Genomic DNA, 17,361 nt, shown 5'->3' with positions numbered 1-17,361 from the left:
ATCATGTGTTTAATATGCAAACAGTGAATAATCATGATGCAAACAAGCAGGGATGTTTAGCCTCCACGACACTCACAAAATGTTGATGTTGATATCCTCACAGCTCTTGTGTGCGCAGACAGCTTGATTAGGGAGCTGCAGAGAAACAGGCTGGTCAGATGTCAATAACGGGGAGGGATTTCTTGCTAACGGAGCATCATGGGATACCAAAACTGGCTAGCAGTTGTGTAACGCAATCACACAGAAGCTGAAGGGGGGGTTGGGGGTCCTGCGGAGGACACTGCGTGTGTATGTCTCTGGGGGTGATATAAAAGCTGGCAGTAGATGAGATGTGAAAAGAGGAAGTGTGAGGACAGATTAACATGCACCGGCTGGAGTCACACTGAAGGAATGGAGAATACAGAAGCCTGGTGGTTTCTCATCAAAGGCTCCAACAGTCTCTCAAGCTCTCATCTTCCTCTCCCCTTAGGCTTAAGAAGAACTGGGAGTGCCTTGATTCAGGCCCTAATGCCAATCAATCAGAAATCTCCTGCCTGTCGGCTGCTTGTTTCCACGTGCTGTCGCTTGGTATCGGGGCAAGGAAAAAGAAAATTCAACATGCATTCCCTCATCGTCTCTCAATCATTTCCCACTCTCCACTTTTCTTCTTTTCCAAACAGTGACGTCTGCAGTGTACCAATTGCCTGCTTATCGGTCTCATTATTGTCGTGTTATTCTGGGTGTTAAACTAATTTCCATTTTTGTGCACACTCCACAAAAGGAATGAAAGAAAAAAAGAGGTGCGTGAGGGTCAAAACATAATACCCTGTCAGTGTTGGAGATGTGTGATGCACAAAACCAAATTGCTCATAATAATAAACATTGTAGGAAGAGCCAATAGGGTTGCAGTATTGATGAATGCCGGTTTCTATTTCTGATGTGCTACAGCAGGGCTATTCAATTAGCTTCATTCGAGGGCCGGATTATTAAATCAAAAAGTTGAGGTGGGCCGATGGGTTTAGCTTATTTATTGAAACATAACAGTATCAATAATTAAGCTAAAGTAAACATAAAAGTATTGTAGGCTATTTACTTGGAAATGTGGTAGCCAACAGTATGCAGATTTATCCGACCATAATAAATAACTTATTTACAGCTATGTACAAATATATGAATTATACAAGATCATATATTCTATTGGTTAGAATTATTTTATTAATAATTATTATAGGCTTAAATTAAAATATTCTGACAGTGAGACTTCGTAACCATAGGTAAAACCATGCATGGCTACTCACTCACTACCACTGTATAAAAAATGCCTAAACAGGTAAAAACTATACACACAATTAATTATATATTTCTCTAGCCCCCTAATAAATCTAATGCAATATAAATGACTATAACATAGTATTCAATATAAATATTCCACATTTCTCCCCAAACCATGGTAAATTACTACAGTACATTCATGGTAAATGTGTGTAAGGGTGGTGATTAGGGATTTAGTCTTCTAACTTCATTCATGGTACAATGTTTCTGCTATTTACCTCATCAGTCGTGTTGGGAATGTTGAGGCTGTTTCATCATATTTAAAACTAGATAAATCATTGAGCGATTTGTGGTTTGTAACAGAGAGATGTGTCAGATTGAAACGCTTCTCACTGGATGTCGCAGCAATCTTTAATAATAGTGTCCGGGACCGGGAGTAAACGCAACTCCTTTGAGCTTGCGTTCCGTTATCCACTGGGCCGTGCTGCGTAGTTCAAAGTAAACTAGTGAAACAACTGAAAACAGCGCTATTTGTTCTTACTGACCGAGAAACAGCTTCAGATGATTCAGTGACAGAACGGTCCGAACGAATCCGAATCGTTTCAGACCGTTATGCAAGCGCGTTTGGCCAATTCATGGAAAGGAAATAATCGAACCAAATGATTAAACCAGGAATGATTGATATCGCTGGTTCAGTCGACAGAAATACGGGACACACACATAATAACTGCTGAAATATTCGGACTGAAAAAAGTTTTTCTCAGGTCAATCGAAACGCTCATGGTACACACACAGTGCGTATAGCTACAGCTGCAGGCGCCACTGCGGTCTCGCGCATATCTAACCAAATTTAGCCGCACCGCCAGGAAAAGAAGAGGAGGGAGGTTGGGGTGGCCTCTGGCCATATGGAGATGATTGGCGGGCCGGACCTGGCCCGCGGGCTGCCAATTGAATAGCCCGGTGCTACAGAGTTACTTAAGTAACTATTTTATACATCTTTTATTATTTACAAACATCATACGAATGAATGTGAATGTGTGAATGGTGGTTTGTGTTGGGGTAATAGAGCAGTGTTTATTTATATACTATTGTAGTATGTTAAAACAGTATTTTGAATTATTATTATTTTTTTTACAATTCATCTTAATTTTGGTATAAGTTTTTACAATTTTGCTTTTGTCATTTGTATTAGTGTTTTTAATATTTCTATTTAGCTTTAACTTATTTATAGTTTTAGTAACTTTAGTTGCAACATTTCTAATTAAAATTTTTTATCTGATGTTTATACTTTATATCATTTACCATGCATATAAATTAATGAATTTTTTTAAATTAATGAAAAGTTCAGTTTTAGGTCAACGTGACATCAAATTTGACTTTTTTTTTTGAATAATGCAGTATTCATCATAAATTATTCATCCATAAACACCATTATTATTATTTTACATCTATGTCCCCTAGTAATCTTTAATGCTGACTTTAACAATAAAAACACTGATATGGAGATGAGGTCAGGCTTCTCTTTGCACTTCCTGCAGGAGTTCTTGTTTCCAAAAATTACTGTTTGGGGAGAAACAAATCCTCATTCATACACAAGCAATCCAATTTCTATAAGTGACATCTTCAGATATGCGAAATGCCTCCAAATCCTTTAAAGAGCTAGTGTGCGGCTCTTTCAGACACATCTTCCACACAAAGACTCTAAAAGACACAACAAACAGAAATCAAGGCATAATGCTGCCATCCTCCCTCATCAGACACCCGCCGCCGCTCGATTCATCTGGAGAATAAGAGCAGAAATTGACAGCATGCTGTTGAGACCGAAGGCTTTGTGAAAGTCTGAGCATTCGCTTACTATTCTCAAATGATCTATCTTTAGCTCCTTTTTATCCTTTATTAGTATCCCATGAGAATGCATGTATGAATGTGCATTGTGTAGGAAGGGCTGATTTCTGCTTGGCCAAAGAAGAGCAGGAGGCCAAGGAGTCCCAAGTCAGTCCAGCGGCTCTACACACAGAGGGGAAATAGCTTTTTGTCAAGCCACCTTTCTGACTTAAGCACAGCTTCAGGCTTCCGAGATCAAAAACAAGAAAAACGTTCTCAAGCCGTTCCGAAAATGACGGCCAAAACCAGTGTGAAAGGAGAAAGGGAATAGACCTTAGTCAGGGTAGACACCATATTGAATTTAACAGATGAAAACGAGGCTAGCATATGCTCTATAAAGCTCATAGATCCTATGTATTTTTCAGCTGAACAATCGGTATGTTGTTAAACCACAGTACAATCCATTGAACACAGTGTACTTTTATCACTAAAAGCCTCGCTTTTTATTCCTGTCCAAAATTAAATATGGCGCAACCCTGACTAAGGGAGAAAAAGAGAAAGGACAACGTGGGATAGGTGAGAGTGGATCTCAGGGGTGAAGATGACCTTCCACAAAGACAAACTGCTATTCATGCTGGGATCCTCCAGCGTCCTGATTGGCTATAAGTGTGTTAATCAGTGGTTCTCAGTGTTTTTCAGGATCCTTATCGCCCTCCATCAAACAAAAAATTAACTACTTGTTCTGTGTTTTATTATTAAAGGGGTCATATAATGCCATTTTCATACAAGTTAATTTGATTCTTTAGGGTCTAAATGAAAAGTTTGTAATATACTTTAATTAAAAATTTTCGTTAGTATTGTAAGAAAACACTAATTTTACCTGGTCAAAAACAGCTCTGTTTTCAGCACGCCATTTCAGTGCATATGCCTTGTAATGATAATGAGCTTCGCTCACTCCGCCCCTCTGTTCTGCGGGCGTTCATAACAGTGTTATGACCACACCGCACGTGGAGTGTTTCCTTGACAACAGTTGAGGGTATAGGAAAAAAATGGCAGCGGGAGTCTCTGAGAAGGACACATCTGTGCAACCGTATCAGTTTGAACCGGAGTCGGAACAAGATGACGGCCCGAAGATGTTCGACAATTAAGGCTCGAACATGACGTTCCTGAATGGTTGGTTATTATATTGTTACTTTGATCTATCTTTGTGTACTGGCAGGGTAGAGTAACTTAGTGAGATGAACGAACGCTATGTGTTTACTGATGTAAGATATACGTACTCAGTTTGTAATAACACAATAATCATAACGCGTTTTTCATTATAAACGTGGGATTATGAATTATATTGAGAACGTCGTACATAGAAAACATGCCGGTATGTACCCTGAGTGTAAACCTTAGCTGCATTCATCATGAAACGATTTGCAAAGAGTAATATAAAGGTTAATAAAATTTTACACTTTTACTTTTTCTGGAGGTTCAGCAGGGAGACATGAATAGTTGGTAACGATTCTTTTTTCAGGAGCAGCTTCTTATCAAAATCAGCTTTATAAGTTACTTCCTTCGTTAATAAAGCAGTCTGGTGAGAAAAGATTTGCGAATCGTGCAAACATGAAAGCATTGACGTTGCTCGTGGGGAATATTCCCTTCGAAAACAAAACTCAGCCACTGCGTCTTCAGCGGTTCGGATTTAGAAACATCAAAATTACTGCTGTGTTCGTTATTACACCCAAGAACAGAACACCACAATCGCTTGGACGCCATTCTGCTCCAGCGTATCAACAATGACGGACTATGATGACTGACAGCTCACTCAGGGCAGGGATCTGTTGAAACGCTGCTGTCAATCAAAAATCGTGGGATGGGCGTCCGATTTAGTGACGTCACAAAATCGAACGGCTCAATTTGGGGCAGGGGAAAACATATAAGGAGATTAAAACAAAAACACTGGATAGATTTTTATCATTATATGATGGTTATGTACAGGCACTGCCAACACACATTTCAGTACAATAAACTTGAAAAAGTGCATGTACCATTATATGACCCCTTTAACATATCATTGAAAAAGCATGGCCCATACTGGACAAATGGCTAGCTGTAAAATTCGACAATTATTTCTAAAAAAAAAATTAAAAAAATTAAACACTGAAAAGTTTTAATTGCAACAAGTGAATTCAGGCACATTAAAATGTATATTCATTCAGTGGTATTTTCTGTGCAAAAGACTACATTTACTTTGAAACAATAAGGAACAGACATATTGTTCATCTCGGACATGCATTTACCAACTTTTTTCTCTCTCTCTCTTCTCAACATGATTTTCTTTTTTTCCCCCACTCTCTTCTCTTGACATTATTAAACATCTCTCCTCTTCACTCTCCTCAGTGAAGGGCTGTAATAAATGCTAATATCCCTCATTATTCATGCTGTATCCTTTGGCCAGGAAGACCTTGCAAATCAATTCTGTCAGCCGCAACTAGACAGGCAAAATGTAATCATGTTGTTTGCAGAGAAAATTAAAACAATTGGGTTTGACCTTTTCTTTGTCTCTCTTAGTCAGTTGATTTTAGACTGAATGAAGGCAGGCAGAAACAGATGCATGTTTATAACCCAGGAAAAGAGCTTCATTTTTTTTTAAATTGTACCTCCTTTCACTTACATGAGGCGTGCTGGTCAATAAAGGTCTGATTGACCAGACCTTCATAGACCAGCAGCTTTAGCCACCTAATGCCATGACAAATTACCAAATACACCGAAAGAGTTGACATAGCACAGACGATTAATTTTGTATTTAATATCATGATTCAAGGTTCAAATTTATATGAATATAACATAAATTAATATTTTAGGTGCTGGTCACAATTTATTTTTTAAAACATTGTAAAGAAACATTTGCATTTAATTTGAGGCTATTTAAATAGTTCCACATTGTGGCAAAATAATTTGTCACAATGTAAAACTAAAAAATGATGTACACTACCATTCAAAAGTTTGAGGTTGGTAAACCTTTTTTTTTATTGTTTTTTGAAATAAGTCTCTTGTACTGACCAAGGCTGCAATCATTTGATAAAAAATACATTAAAAACAGACATATTGTAATATTACAATTTAAAAATTACTTTAATTTAAAATGTAATTTATTCCTGTGATGGCAAAGCTGAATTTTCATCAGTCATTATTCCAGTCTTCAGTGTCACATGATCCTTCAGAAATTATTTTAATATGCTGATTTAATGTTAAAGAAACATTTCTTATCATTATCAATGCTGAAAACAGTTGTACTGCTAACTATATTTGTGTTTTTTACAGGATTCTGGGATGAATAAAAAGTTCAAAAGAATAACTTTATTTTAAACATAAATGTGTCACCTTTGATCAAGTTAACGCATCCTTGCTGAATAACAGTATATTTCCTTAAAAAAACTTTTGAATGGTAGTGGAATTTCTCTAATACCGTTGGTATATTATAATTTAAAAAAGGACATATCAGCCAATGCTTGTCAACTAACCAGCACTGAGAAAATAGTGTGACCGACATGACAACCGGAAATAGCAGGTGTCTTGAGTTTCAGTGCACACACGCACGCAATTGCCAATTGATGTTTACATTAGTGGACTCATCTACCTGGTTTGTGTTGGTGTTTGAGGGCAGAGGGTTGGATACCATTGGTCCAAAGATGTCCAAGTCATCACTGATTGGAGCTGCACTGCTTGTTCCTGTCCCACTGCTGACAGAGCTAGCTGTGGGTGCATCTGAATGAGAGAGAAACCAAAATGTCATTACATACAAGGGAAAAGTGTATGCTGCATTACACAGAGTAACAGTCACTGTGGATTTTTAATTGGTTTCACACCAAAGTTGGAGAAATACACATACAGTGGCCACAAAGCCACATAAATATGAACATATGTGATTGTATTAAAAAACTCTGCCAAAGACCACTAAAAAGAACACTTTAAGGACTTTTTTTTTTAAGGCAACCCCATTATTTTTATTCATCCACTGGTCAATTTTAAGATTTTGGGCTATTTTGCTTCCATAACATGTCCTTCTTTCAGACTATTATACTTTATCTGTTCGCGTCTGTAGTTTTCAAGTACGATATGCATCTTTAAAGGCCGTTTCCTCAAAGTCAGTAATCTCCACTTCAGTAACACTTACAAGAACAATGTGCCAATTTTATTCCTATCTATATTCTGAACGTTTTTACAGTGGGGTTTGTTCATATATTATTCACCTGATTCATACATTTTATTCTTAAAACATGGTTATTTTCTTTCAGGCTATTGTCAGTATTTTCTGACTTGGAGAGATAAAAATAGATATACAAATTCCCCTGTGTAAAAATCTGTAACTCTAATGTCACCAAAATGAAACAAGAAAACCTGGCTTTATCCAATTCAGATTTCTGTTCTGGACATTTATGAAAATTAGTGCATATTTAAAACATAAAACAATCATCTTAATGCACTGTGAATAATCAACAAGTATGGTGAGACCTATAAATTAAACTTTTTTTTTTTACCCTATTCACATGTTGTGTCTTGCCTAAAATGATAAAACACTATATTCTGTTCAAAATGAAGCCGAAGTATTTAGACACTCTCTGGTAGTCAAATTTAATGCAGTCCATAGTTTATGTGATTATTCAGCTAAGACACCTGTTTGGCAGGGACCAATACAGTAGATTATCAGAAATTGCAAAAATCTCTAAGAAATTAACTTTCATATGTTTGCGAATTTAAGTGTCCAAAAACTTTTTGGGGACACTGTATTTATCTTCTCTGAGCCACTGGAGTCAGATGTCAGAGACGCGGCAGCTGTAAAGACTCTTTACATAACAATTCAGACGCATGTGTAACGCACTGACTGAGCAGTGATGACCAATGCAAGGCTAAACCTGCTTGCATGAGTCTTTGTCTCTGTAGAGAGAAATAAGTGTTCATCTGGTAGCAGCCCCCACCGCCTGCTCAGCTTGCTTTTCCCATTCCCGCTACCTATCGACTTCATCCAAGAAAGCAGGAAATCTAATCACACTCCGCACACGCCTCCGCCAACGCTGGAGAAAAAGCGCCAGCCTGCCGCTCACACGCACTCTCTCATTCCATTAAAGTCAAAGACTCCATCAGAGCCCAGCCTGTGTTCACATGTTACAGTGCGCAGAGTCAGGAGCTGCTGCCATCGCTTTATGACTGATAAAATCCATGAAAATAAAAGAGCTCAAAGTAATATAACTGGAGGGAATAGCAATGGGTGTGGGGAAGAGGAGAGATGCAATGCTTGATGAGCTGGTGGTGTGACTGGAAGGAGAAAGGAAAGAGGAAATTATAGAACCTACGTATAGAGATGTGCAAAAGAGCGCAGCAGCTGGAAAGCACTGGACTCCATTTCAAAGACCTTTATGTGTGGAGTCTAAATCCATCTGGTTGTGGGTCGCAGGTCTATTCTCGTCATGAACAGCGGGAAATATAATGCTAGATGCAAATAATAAAAAAACAACTAAACATGCAGTGTTAATATAAAGAGTGAACAGGCTGTGCGTCCAAACAACCTACAGTATTTTGGCACAAACTCTTTAACTTGGTAGAATGTAGGCAATCTAGGCAGATGCCAACATGGAAGAGGCTGAACGACATGCCTTTTTCGACTAACAGTTTTGTAATGTCAAAGTTGCAATGTAATGAAAGTAGTTGCATCTTTTTATTCTAACATGCATCTGACTATAACGGATTATCGGAAATATAAAAGTATGGCGGAGACGTGATTCTATCCATCGGTTGTTGATTGGATGAAGGCAGGTCTGAATGTGAACTTGCAATTGGTAAGAAATTGGCAGGATCTATGCAGATGAAATGATTGTCTGACATATGAAACCAGAGAAAAGTCTGTAATTTCAGATCAAGTTATGGCATTTTGAATAAAAATTACACAATTCAAAAACTATTTAAAAAGGCAACATTTGCAAGGATGAATTGATCAAAATAAGATAAATAACATATTATGTAGCCTGCATTTATTTAATCAAAAATACAGAAAAAACTGTAATATTGTGAAATAATATTATAATTTAAATAATGGCTTATATTTGAAAATACATCAAAATGTAATTTATTTCTGTGGTGCACAGCTAAATTTTCATCAGCCATTACTCCAATCTTCAGTGTCACATGATGAATCGTAATATGTATCGTATCGTGAGGCCCTTGCCATTACCCAGTGTTAAATTATATTATAGAGCTGAAATAAAATTTACACTTGGTATTACCACAAATGTTTATTGCAACAACAAGGTTCAACAAATTTTGTGTTCCACATTTGGAGAAAGAAATGCATGTGAACAATTGCAAATGCAAATACTCCGCCAAAACTGCGTTTTAAACTTTAACTTTGAACTAGGCATGGCTTAAAATTTGTGATGAAACAGACAAAGTGAGATCTTTTCTTCCATACTGTGACAAACATTTCAGTGAAATGGATTATCGGAAAAGAAAAAAACGCAGAATGGGACTTCTATCCATCAATTGTTGAATGTGCGTTGGCAGTCAATGGAGAGAAAGGGGCAGGGTATGAGCAAGCTAAATGATTGGAGCAATCAAAACCAAAGAGAAGTCTGTAGTTTAAACGGAAGATCTATTTATAACATTTTGATAAAACATTTTGGTAAAAAAAGTACAAATGAAACATGAATGATGAAATGATCCACAATGTTGTTGAAAAACAATACAGGTGCTCACTTAAAATTACAATAAGCATTCCTTTCAAAATGCATCATACTTTTGTGATGAGAAAAATATATGCAGTCATGAATAATTCCCTTAATAAAATCCAGGCGTTAATACCAGCTGTAAAAAATTTAATTAAGCCTAGATGCAAATATGCATATAATGCAAGTAATTTGATAAATGATTTATCAACAGCCCTAAAGAAAAAACATTGATGGAAAGAGAGATAGATATTTCGCTAGTCTGAACAGTGCTGGAGCCTGTTGCTGGTATGGAAGAGTGTGAAGAGATGCTGAGGCCTTGAGCAAAAACACATCAATAAGATGCATGTCTCAATCTCAACACCATCATCTCCAGCCTCTCTTCATCATCACTGACCCCTACTGCCCCCCAGCTGAAGACGTTCATCTAAACTCTGTAACCTCCTTGCCTCAGACACACACATTTGTGGAAATTTATATATTCTCACCAACTCTCTGTCTCTCTCACTCATCATAACGGACAACTTGGTAGCAGACCGAGATTGAGAGAGTGAGAAATATTGAATGAGAGGGAGAGAAAGTGATAAATACACAAGACCGAGCGACAAAGGAAAGCTCCAGGGCAGCAAAGAGAAACTTTCATTTCCCAGAAAGTAATATAACATCAATTGTGTTTGGTCATCTCAAGGGCTCGAGTTGCCGGCCTGATCAATACCGCCAGGACTAAACTAGCAGTGTGCTTCCCTGAACCTTCATCTAGACAGTAATAGCAGTCAGTGTGTCCATCTATCCGAGCCTTAACACACCATTTAAAAAAAAAAAATATGTCGCTTTAGTGTACAGCAACACATTGTCTTGGAACCATTCTTCCAGTACTCGCTTAACTAGGAAAAACAGGCCAAAAGGCCATTTTAAATGTTACAAGATACTATTTTGTGTAAACAAATGAAAAATTAAACACTTAAAAACTAAGAACAATCATTTGAAATGCTTTAAGAACTCTTTAGGACTGATTTGTGTGTAAAATCCTGCATACTTAGACACACGTTAGGTGCGAAAAGTAGCGCTTCCATTCCGCCACTTCCCTCCCATTGAAATATTTTGCCTTAACATGACCTTGAAGTCTCTTTTTCTTCCAGCCTATCTTAGATGTATCCGATTCTCTGATCTCCAATGAGATGAGTAATCAATTATTCATGTCTTACCAAGGCCTAACAGGTCGATGGCCGGCTCTGCACTCTTCTTAGGACTGAGTCTGGAATCTGTCAGGTTGTCCTCTCTTTTCTGGGATGGAAAAAAAAAGAGATAAGAAAGAGTGTTATTGAGAAGCTTTTCTTGAATTACAATTCCGAACACAAGCATCAGCGTAACAGGCCACCAGTTTTTGTTCTGATTCTAATGTTGTTCTTCACCAAAAAACAGCCTTTAGATGCCATGTATACACAGCTTCCGTGTTTTATCTTTGCTAGTCGGCACTCGACGGCTCTGAACATCCTGCGCAGCAAATTGTGTGAATAGATAATGCAATGCCGTGCCGAAATAGCTTGCTCGCTCTATTTGTTTGTGCCCGGCTGCACCTCACAGGTGCTAACTGACCATACCAATTTTGAGATGCAGTTCAAAGGCCCTCTTGAGGCCTGTGATTTGTGACGGACAGAAAGAAGCATCACGGGCTGAGAAGCCAAGCCTAATCCGGCCAGAACGGCCGATCGATGGGCGCTGGGTTTAAGCCTGGATCAAAGCCAGACAGAGGCCTTTTAAAACATCATTCTACACAAAAACACTCACATATATACAAAAACACACAAGTAAACTCACGAGGACAGCACTGTTGCGCTTTTCTTCAGGGGGAGGCAAAAGACCAGGGACACGAAAGGTAACAAGAGGGCAAAACACAAACTGAACCAGACTGCACTGTCAAATCTGAATAAAACCACCAGTGTCTGGCATCTGCCTTATTAGCACAATAAAAGAAAATGACACATGCAAATTTGTCTAGATGCGTCTCTTAATGTCATCATTGCGCAATTTTTCTTGGCAAAAGATTGGATTTGAGTGATTGAAAAACTGGACAGAACTGGCACAAGCACTCTGATGAGCATCTAAAGGCTCGGGTTTGTGGTGAAGTGTCAAGCCCTGTGCATTATGGGTAGGGGATTAAATGGGAAAAATAATTTTTTTTACTTCTCTACAGTTAGCTTGAGGCTCTGGTCCATTCAAGTGTGAGGTAAAAAAAAGAAAAAAAAAGATAGTTGCCTACTAGAAAAACAAAAAAGGTTTTACTAATTCCAAAGCAGTCAAATGCAGTTTCTGATGAGAAATTACATTGATCATTCATAATTTCACAAGCCCCATAATAAAAAAATTAAAAAAACTATCAGGAGGATGTTTTATACATCAATGGGCCCTAAGCTCTAGAGAAAAGGTTGGAAATTGAATTAAATTGAATTGAATCTTAATCTTTTAGTGATGAAAAGCCTCTCCAGCCTTGCATGTCAGCTTTTGTGTACAGAGCCAAGTCTTTGACTTGTGACCTTATTTATTGTAGTACACAGAAGCAGACACACACATTGGCAGGAAGGTGAGCTACAGCTGCCCTTCGCAAATAAAAAGATGCACAACTTTTATTCGTCCCTATGATTGAAATCCGTAATCTTAAAATGGATGGGTTTGGTTGAATTATGTATGAATTGGGGGGCTTAGGTGCTCTACAATTTGTTGACTTTGACACACGCACACTTTGAAGATGAAATCCTTCAAAAAAGTATTTGTGCTTCAGATGATGCAAACACGACAGCATGAGACAAACAAACAATAAACACATTCACAAGACAAATAAACTGAAATACAAAAGGCATATGGCACACAATCACACCTCGTGCTACAGGGATACTCAGCAAGGCCACACAGTAAGGGTCACACTTAATTTCATTTAACCTATATTATTGAGGTGAGCAGACCAAAAAGAGTGTCTGAATTTAACCCCAAAAAAGATTCAAATTAAGAGTGAAAAAATTGACTACAAGGTTATTATTAACTAAAGCTATTTTGCTCTAAGCCCTAAAACTACTAACTGGAAACATACAAAATAAATTGAACCTAATTAAGTCATATATTAAGCACAAAACAAAATAGCTAAAAATGGAACTACAATTAAAATGAAAAATATATAAATATAAAGATTAAAATAACACTGATGACCAATTTGAAGAGTAGTGTATAATTTTTTGCTTTTTCTCCATGCCATGTTTTCATTTATACACACCTAATCTATACTCCTCGCTTTCTCTTACGGTACTCCTCCACACCTCTTTCAATGCATTTCATCCTCTCTCAGCCCTTCCTGCCTCCATCACTCTCTCGAAAGCCGTTGAGTGAACGGGTGTGAAATTGCTTGAACTGTAGCGTTGTGTCTCTGGGGTCTCTCCAATCAAGGTCATTTCTAATTCATGAATACTTCCCTTTGATGGAAGAATAATTCCATTTGGGTCACATTCCCTCACACTCGATGCGCCCGCGCCCATGCAAACAGGATCAGAGGGAGATGCTCATGTGTGTTCAGGCGGTATGAACAGGGCCACTCATACTACACTTCATTCTGGACTGATGCAAACGCTGAACGCACTCGGGTGGGCGCTCACAACTTCACGCATTCGAGATATGAATATCGGAGAGGGAGATACGAGTATTCGTATTGATTAATGGACCGTTATTTTATTTTTCTAGGTGTTCAAAGACCAAGAAATTATGTAGTATTTGTAAGGAGGCAGACAAGTGTAATCTGTGGGTTAAAAAAAAACAAAAAAACATTTTCCATAACCATAGTTTCTGCCATAATACCAGTTACTACAGTTATTGTTTCTACAATACAACTTTAAAAGGAAACCATTATTAGTTTACAGTAGTTATAAATATAGACTACTAACAGACTTAGCTATTATCAATAACTATTAATAGAAACTATGGTTTAAAAGGTACAAAGGGACGCAACAAAATGGACAAGACACAAAACAACAAAGCACAACATACTATAAACAAACACAAAATACCTAAATAGCGTTTTAGTTTCTGTGAAATAAAAAATAAAAAATATTAAGTGACAAACTTTAGATTACAAATGAATAGACCGTTTGTAATATACAGTTTTAAAATAAAATAAAATGTGAGGAGAAGAAGGGGATCTGGCATCTTGAGGAGAAACAGAAGAGTTTTTCTTAATAAAGAGTTCTGCTCTACTTCTCCAGCCCAGAAATAATGATACTGGAAGCTCTCTGCTGAAAGTACAGTGTGTGCTTGAGCTTATGAGTGGGCACATGCCACTTCCTGTAGCACAGTTCCTTTACACACTCACAGTCTGCGACAAAGGCCTCACTCCACAGAAGCCAGAGCGGAGGTATTAATTATTTGTGAAACAGAAAGACAGGCGAGAAGTGCTTTGAAGGCTTGTTAGACCAGTTCCCATTGGCACTACTAACAAATAAAAAGATTGCCAACTAATACAATGCGAACCTATTTAATATTTTACAATAATTAGTGCCAAACTTCTAATCTGACCGACCAAGCAGTGTTGTGGGCTTTAGTCACCAAACACTAAAGGTGGATGTAATAAATTAAACCCATGTTACAGAACATGATAAGCAGTCAAACTCATTCAGTTTCCAGTAATTAAAGCAGCACAAACTGCAGCCAGTGGTTAATGGAAGCGTGGCAACATCTGCCAGCGGATGCACAGAATGAAGAGACGGAGACCTGTGCCGTAGGGGGAGAGAGCAGGACTCGGTTATCATTTAATATGCTTATCTTTAATTATAGTTCATCATTGTGCTTATCAGGGATCTAAACTGGGGTGGCCTAAGGAGTCTTCAGCTCGTAATCAGCACAGGCACTTACACCACTGATTACTTTATTCCAATTCCACTTTAATCAGCTGTTAATCCACACGCTCTCTCTCTCTCTCTCTCTCTCTCTCTGTCCACACTTCCTGCAGCACAAGGGTAACATTGCAGCAGTAGCTCCAAAAGGACGAATGACAGACTGATCATCAGGCCCAGACTGAACCTGGGGAGATTTTTTGCACTCTGCACAGATTTCTCAGAACAGATGTTTAAAAAAAAAAGAGAGAAGAAAAAAAGAGAGAAAAAAAGAGAGATGTTTTAAACAGCTGAGTGCAGTACACTCTTATTAGGAGCACAAAGGACTGCACAATTTTTACACTAAAAATCAACAAATAGTAAAATAAGTTTTTTTGCTGTTTGTATTTGATCAAAATATATATAATATATATGAATTCAAATTAACATTTCAAACAACATTTTTGTCAACTGATTTTAAAGCCGTTTAAGGCAAACTAAAAGAGTCTTTCAGCTCAATGATACTATGATTTAAATATTTGATTACATTTTTCTTCTTTTTAAAAATACTGTCAGTCCATTGTTCATATTTTTCAGGGTTATTTTGTTTGCAAATTCAAAGGATTTAATTGCAATTGTAAATTCAATTCAATTGCAAACCATTCAAAAGTTTAGTCTCACTTGTTTTTTTTTTACAACCCCAAATCAAGAAAAGTTGGGACATTTTGTAGAATGCTATAAAATCAAGAATCTGTGATTTGTTAATTCTATTTAAACTTTTTTTAACGGACAAAAGTACAAAGAAAAGTTTTCCAATGTTTTCACTGACCAACATAATTGTATTTTGTAAATATGAACAAATTGATTTTGATGGCTGCAACACACCCTAAAAAAGTTGGGACAGAGGCATGTTTACCACTGTTTCACTTCACTTTTCCTTTTAATTACACTTTTTAATCATTTGGGAGTTGAGGATACTAATTGTTGGAGTTTTGCTAGTGGAATATTTGCCCAATCTTGTCTGATACAAGACAGCCACTCAACAGTCTGTGGTCATCGTTGCCTGATTCTCCTTTTCATGATGGGTCATACATTTTCCATAAGAGACAGATCTGGACAGCAGTAAACAGGCAGGCACATCCCTTCTATGGTGCAGAGTGTCTAGAAACCACTCAGTTTTAGCATGTGCAGAATGAGGCCTGGCATTGTCTTGCTTCCCAGGAAAGATGTCATCTTGATGGCAGTTTATGTCTCTGTACAATCCAAATATATGCCTCCATGTCAATGGTACCTTCACAATAATGCAAGTTACCCATACCGTTTGCAATTAGAGGGCTGCATTGGGATTGAGTCCCGCCGGGTCCCGCGGGACCCAACGCAAATCTCGCGGGAGCGGGCGGTTTGAACTTTGCTGCGGGCGGGAATGGGCGGGAAAAAAAAACCCCTGCGGGATCGGGAGGTTGCCTAACGACATGATGGAGATGTCAATGATGTGGAAAAGAACCTCAAACTGGGTATTTACAGCACAAAACCTGAGCAAGGCAAGTCTGACATTTACTATTCATCTTCCTGATCAGTGCATCAGAATATATGCAGGCCAGGGAAACGAAACCAACAAACCCATGAATCTCTTTAATAATAACAATACAAATACGCGTTTTTTTCCTGCGGGACGGGAGAAGACACAAAGTCAGTGCATCTCTATTATTGTGCGGGAATAAATTCTCCGAGTTTTGCGGGAGCGGGCGGGAGTGGACATACATATTGCGGGAGTGTAACACATACGTTGCGGGAGCGGGCGGTAATGGTCAGAAATTCGGCGGGCGCGGGCGGGAGCGGGATGAAGAAAACAGTCCCGCGCAGGACTCTATTTGCAATGATGCACCTCAATACCAGCACAGATCTTTTGCTTTTGCACCTGTCGCTGGTGAAAGTCTGGTTGGTCCCTTTCGTCTTTGGGACTGAGAACTCTGTGTCCATTTTCTCCAAAAAACAAGCTGAAACATGGACTCATCTGACCACAGCAGACATTTCCACTTCCTTCTAGACCATCTGAGATGAGCTCAGGCCCAGAGAACTCACCGGCACCTCCACATAGAACTGATGTAAAGCTTTCTCCTTGCGTAACAGAGATTCAAGTGGCATTTCTTGATGCAGCGTCAGACTGTGTTCCTTGAAAACTGTTTTCCAAATTACTCCTGAGCACATGTGTCTGTATTTAACGGATTACCATGATGGTATCTTGTGCAATGCCATCTGAGGGCTCAAAGGTCACGCACATTCAACAGAGGTCTACTGCCTTACCTAACACAGACTGAGATTTCTCTGGATTCCCTGAATCTGGTGACAATATTATGTATGGAAGATGATAAAAGACAAATTCTTTGCAATCTTGCATTGAGAAATGTGATTTTTTAGTTGTTTGACAATTCTCTCAAGATATTTGGCACAAAGTGATGAGCCACGACCCATCTTTGCTTAAAAAGACTGAGAAGGACTTTTACACCCAAACATGATACCCTCAACTATTACCAATTCACCTGCTCATTGTGGACTGTTTCAAAAGAGTTGGATAATCTAATTTGGATAATCTTTTCACTTTTATTTTGTCTCTGTCCCAACTTTTTTGGGGTGTGTTGCAGCCATCAAAATCAAAATTTGTTCATATTTACAAAATACAATTATGTTGATCAGTGAAAACATTGGAAAACTTTCCTTTGTACTTTTGT

General features: G+C 38.1%; 1 protein-coding gene across 2 annotated transcripts in view; it reads right to left on the bottom strand.

Moving 5' to 3' along the window:
• Positions 1–17,361, bottom strand: part of smap1 (small ArfGAP 1) — a 115,009-nt gene that overhangs the window by 14,848 nt on the left and 82,800 nt on the right. For both annotated transcript variants that reach the window (XM_077236933.1, XM_077236934.1), the window contains 2 exons: positions 10,988–11,066; positions 6,704–6,831 (listed from right to left, as the gene is read on the bottom strand). In XM_077236933.1, the coding sequence (XP_077093048.1) occupies positions 6,704–6,831; positions 10,988–11,066 (207 nt within the window). The remainder of the gene's footprint in view (positions 1–6,703; positions 6,832–10,987; positions 11,067–17,361) is intronic.

Source organism: Siphateles boraxobius, unplaced genomic scaffold (genome assembly GCF_051911475.1).
Source record: "Siphateles boraxobius isolate OS27281-9 unplaced genomic scaffold, OSU_SipBor_1 20, whole genome shotgun sequence".
Taxonomy (NCBI): domain Eukaryota; kingdom Metazoa; phylum Chordata; class Actinopteri; order Cypriniformes; family Leuciscidae; genus Siphateles; species Siphateles boraxobius.
This window is presented reverse-complemented; position numbering and strand designations above follow the sequence as displayed.